Source organism: Palaemon carinicauda, unplaced genomic scaffold (assembly GCF_036898095.1).
Source record: "Palaemon carinicauda isolate YSFRI2023 unplaced genomic scaffold, ASM3689809v2 scaffold97, whole genome shotgun sequence".
In the NCBI taxonomy this organism is placed as follows: Eukaryota; Metazoa; Arthropoda; class Malacostraca; order Decapoda; family Palaemonidae; genus Palaemon; species Palaemon carinicauda.
In genome coordinates, this window is record NW_027172280.1 from 152,691 (window position 1) to 157,500 (window position 4,810).

Genomic DNA, 4,810 nt, shown 5'->3' on the forward strand with positions numbered 1-4,810 from the left:
ATTAGATACTCTTTTACCTCTATTCTGTGGTGCTATCCTTCTAGCATTAGATGCTCTCTGACCTCTATTTTGAGGTGTCATCGTTCTAGCATTAAATGTAATTTGACCTCTATTTTTTGAGGTGCCATCCTTCTAGCATTAAATGCACTTTAACCTCTATTTTGAGGTGTTATCCTTCTAGCATTAGATACTCTTTGACCTCTATTTTGAGGTGTCATCCTTCTAGCATTAGATTCTCTTTGACCTCTATTTTGAGGTGTCATCCTTCTAGCATTAGAAGCTCTTTGACCTCTATTTTAAGGTGTCATCCTTCCAGCATTAGATGCTCTTCGACCTCTATTTTGAGGTGTCATCCTTGTCCTCTTTTGGTTTCTTCTTCTTTGGTTTCCTTATCAAAAGTTTTCTTGTGGGTCCGTCTTCTCCTTCTTGTTTTTCTTCCTTCACAACGATTCCTTTATTGTCATCTTCTGCTGCAGTTTCACACCTTTCAACGTCACCCATTCCTTTTTCTTTTATAACCTTTTCCAAATCTCTCTTCTGAAGTTCCTTCTTCAGTGAACAGATAACATCTTTCGTTGCGGACAATTCTTTCTTCATTTGATCTCCTATGTTGGTCATTCGAACAATCTTATCGTTCAAATTCTTTTCTCGTTTAACTTTGTTCTCCAGTTGTTCCCGAGGACCTTTGTTCTTCTTTGTTATTGTGAACACTGCCTCCTTTAGCTCATGATTTTGTACTAAAGCTTTAGAAATCTCCCCCTGCAGCTCTTCCACTAGACTTTGGTGTCCTTGGCTTCTTTTCTGATCATTAGCACGAGCCTCCATCAGCTCTTTTTCTAGTTTGATTTTCTCTAAGAGCCAATTCTTCATTAAGGAAGCTTCGTTCCTCATTGAATTTTTTGAGATATTCATTCTCTGCCAGAAGGATCGATTTCAGCTCGTCATGAGCCTCGATTTCCTTCTTGGCCTTTTCCAGTTCCTCATTCAACAACTATTTTCATTGTGTTTTCTTCTTCCAAAGTCACTTTATCTTCAAGCTCTTGTTTCAGAGCTTCCTTCTCTCTCACAAGTGCCGATTCCATCTGATTTTGGACATCATTTTTCTCCTGAGCCATTTTGAGCTCCGCTTTCATCTCTAGAATTGATTGATAGTAGTCAGCAAGTTGATTTTCATGGGCTTCAATCACAGCCTGTTTATTGGCAAGTTCCTTAGCCATGTTTTCATTCTTTCGCCTGAGATCTTCAATCTCGGTGTCTCCGTCCATGTGAACTGTTGCATCTGAGTTAGAGACTGGTCCAGTCTCTACCTGAACTTCTACATCTCTGTTAGAGACTGGTTCAGTCTTTACCTGAACTTCTACGTCTCTGTTAGAGACTTGTTCAGTCTTTACCTGAACTTCTACATCTCTGTTAGAGACTTGTCCAGCCTTTACCTGAACTTCTACATCTCTGTTAGAGACTTGTTCAGTCTTTACCTGAACTTCTACATCTCTGTTAGAGGTAAGATGTTCAGTCTCTACCTGAACGTCTACATCTCTGTTAGAGGTAAGATGTTCAGTCTCTACCTGAACTTGTACATCTCTATTAGAGACAACACTCCCTGTGCCTCCTGGCAGCAGCAGCTGTTCGTCCTCGCCGGAAAGCAAAGGATCCTTCCCACTGATGACAGCTTCCGTCTCCTCAGAAACTCCGTCGAGTTCCTCCTGGTCCAAGACAGGCTCGAGTGCCTCACTCTTTTCCTCCTCGGCCCAGAATTTCCTCATCAGAAGACCACCTCCCAAAATGAGGCGTAGTCCATCCAGTTTCATCAACCGGGGTTGCTGGTCCTGAAACCCGTCTTCGGAAGAGGGACCTCCAAGTAAATATTTCTTCCCGTACTGGCTGATAGCTCTCAATGCGTTGTTTGTGAACATCGTTGCAAAACTCAGAAAGCAGATCACTTGACTTTGATCAGGTATAATTTGAAGAAATCGAAGTAGGTCTTCGCAGGAATATTAATTCCGAGATTGAAGGAGTTTTGAAGACTGGAGACGTCTTCGTTGGCTTCGAGATCGTCTACTGAAACTTATTCCGATTATAATTCGAATGAGAGCGAGATTTTGAAGACTTCTTCGTTCGCTTTGTGAAAAATCTTTACTCGGTCTTCACCGAAACTTACTTTCTGCTTCTGAAGAAGACAAGTTTGTCTCTATTTCTAATTTTTTTTCCAAAACACGAATCTTATTCTGCCATTGAATATTCCTTTAGTAATTTCTTTTCCCCGGAGGAAATATATAGCTAGATAGATAGAATATATAGATAGATAGATAAATAGATAGATAGATAGATAGAATTGTATTTATAAAAAAAAGTTAAAATTCTTATGAGGTGTGAATGAAGACTCGAATGAGAACGGGATGGTGTGAAGCCTTCTGAAGACATCGTTGGGTCGGATAAGAATCTTCTGGTCTTCACCGAAGATTTCTTTCTGCTCCAGCAGAATTCTTGCGTTTTTCTCACTTCTTTTTTCTTTTCCTTTTTTGAAGAGACGAATCTAATATCTCCATTGACTATTCGTTTCGTAATTTCTTTTTCCCCGAAGGAAATCTTGAAAAAAAAAATCTTACAAAAGAGAGAGAGAGAGAGAGAGAGAGAGAGAGAGAGAGAGAGAGAGAGTGTGTGAAGCGTCGTATGATGGTAGAGAAGAAATGTATTTGTTAGTCTATGTCTATGCGATATATAGTATTTTATATATTGCTTTTACTATATCATATTTATATGATGTAAAGTATTTATATGTAGTATATTATATGTAGATATATATATATATATATATACATATATATATATATATATATATATATATATATATATATATGTATAATATATATATATATGTATATATATATATATATATATATATATATATATATATATATATATATATATATACATTCTCTTCTGTCCTCATACACCTGATAACCAGAGTGGGGATCCAATATAGCGTGTCAGGCTGGATAAAAGACCTAATGACTCTATAGCGTCAGTATCTCAATGAATGGATGATTTTAAACAAAAACGCTCCACATAGCAAACGAACATTGTAATGTCTCTGTACATATTTATAGCTGTAGTAACTATATATGCATATATATATATATATATAGGCATTGTATATATGTATTATATATATATATATATAAATATATATGCATATATATATATATATATATAGGCATTGTATATATGTATTATATATATATATATAAATATATATGCATATATATATGTGTGTATATATATATATATATATATAGGCATTGTATATATGTATATATATATATATATATATATATATAAATATATATGCATATATATATGTGTGTGTATATATATATATATATATATATGCATATATATATATATATATATAGGCATTGTATATATGTATATATATATATATATATATATATATAAATATATATGCATATATATATGTGTGTGTGTATATATATATATATATATATATATTATATATATATACATGCTTTGTCCCTGCAAATTTACATGTTCATATATGCTATAGGCATGCCCTGGCTGCCACTGTTGTTGGTAAGGGACGATTTTTAGCTAAAAATTCAGTGTAGGAGCCGCAAACTACTCCTTGAGTTTTACAGATATCCAAATGATTTTTTCAGGGTTTGATGCGTGTTTTGTGAACTACATTCATACCTATTTGTAGTATTGATACTTGTCATAGAAATATCACAGTAGCCATTTTTCGATATCCGTGGGAGGCCGATTTTTGGCGGCTTCGTAAATTACTCGTAGAATACGACACATGTCTAAATGTAATGAATATTTACTTTTGCCATTCCTATTTTCATATTGATATCTGCCATAGAAAAGCTACAGGAAACGTTTATTTGGGTATTTGTTGAATGGTTATTTTTGACGGTGGAGTAAATTGTTCCTAGATTATTCACATATCCAAACAAAAATGTTAGGGATTGATGGGAAACATAGTTTCTTGTTCCTGCTAAATTCCATGGTAATATCTACAATTAAAAAGACATAGCTATCATGTAACCTTCTTAAATATGCTTTTAGAGGTACCAACATTACAGTGAACTGCGTGATAGTGAGCGACACCAACAAGGGACAATGCCGATCTCATAAACAATTTCCGTCCCGAGTTGTTGTTATTGTCGTCGTCGTTAAAGCGAAAACACAGAATACAACCCAAAAGGACCCGAGTCCTATTGGCGAGACTGAAACAATAGATCTCTTGGATAATTAGTCAACGACTACCAAAGATTTGAAATGTTATGGTCAAAAGATTTCGATACCAAACACATGAGGAAGTTAACAGTTAGAAACTTGGATATTGCAGGATAGCCGGATATTCGTTTGATCTTCATCGTTGCTCCGGGATGGTTTTGGCCTTTTTTCATGACTAACCGATAGTTGAGTTGTTTATTGACATTAATGTGTACGGGATCTAAATATATATATATGTGTGTGCATATATATATATATATATATATATATATATATATATATATATATAGATAGATAGATAGATAGATAGATAGATAGATAATAAAATTAATTAGGAGAGTTGGACTTTGTTACCAAATAATAATTATCTATTAATATGGAGATAAAAGTAGCTTTTAAATTTTGTCATAATAAACGAAGTTATTTCGTGATTAAAGGTGCATTTATATGAGGCTTGAGAGGAAAAACTAACATGGCGGTGCTTGATGCCAGTAGACTTGGATAACTAAGTTAACTTTACCTTTTACTTTTCCTTCAATGACTGATACCA

General features: G+C 34.5%; 1 protein-coding gene across 1 annotated transcript in view; it reads right to left on the reverse strand.

Moving 5' to 3' along the window:
- Positions 1 to 336: 336 nt before the first annotated feature.
- Positions 337 to 4,810, reverse strand: part of LOC137637747 (uncharacterized) — a 15,208-nt gene continuing 10,734 nt past the window's right edge. Inside the window, exons 2-3 of the mRNA XM_068369889.1 lie at positions 1,068 to 1,365; positions 337 to 717 (exon numbers count right to left, since the gene is read on the reverse strand). Coding sequence (XP_068225990.1) covers positions 337 to 717; positions 1,068 to 1,365 — 679 coding nt within the window. The remainder of the gene's footprint in view (positions 718 to 1,067; positions 1,366 to 4,810) is intronic.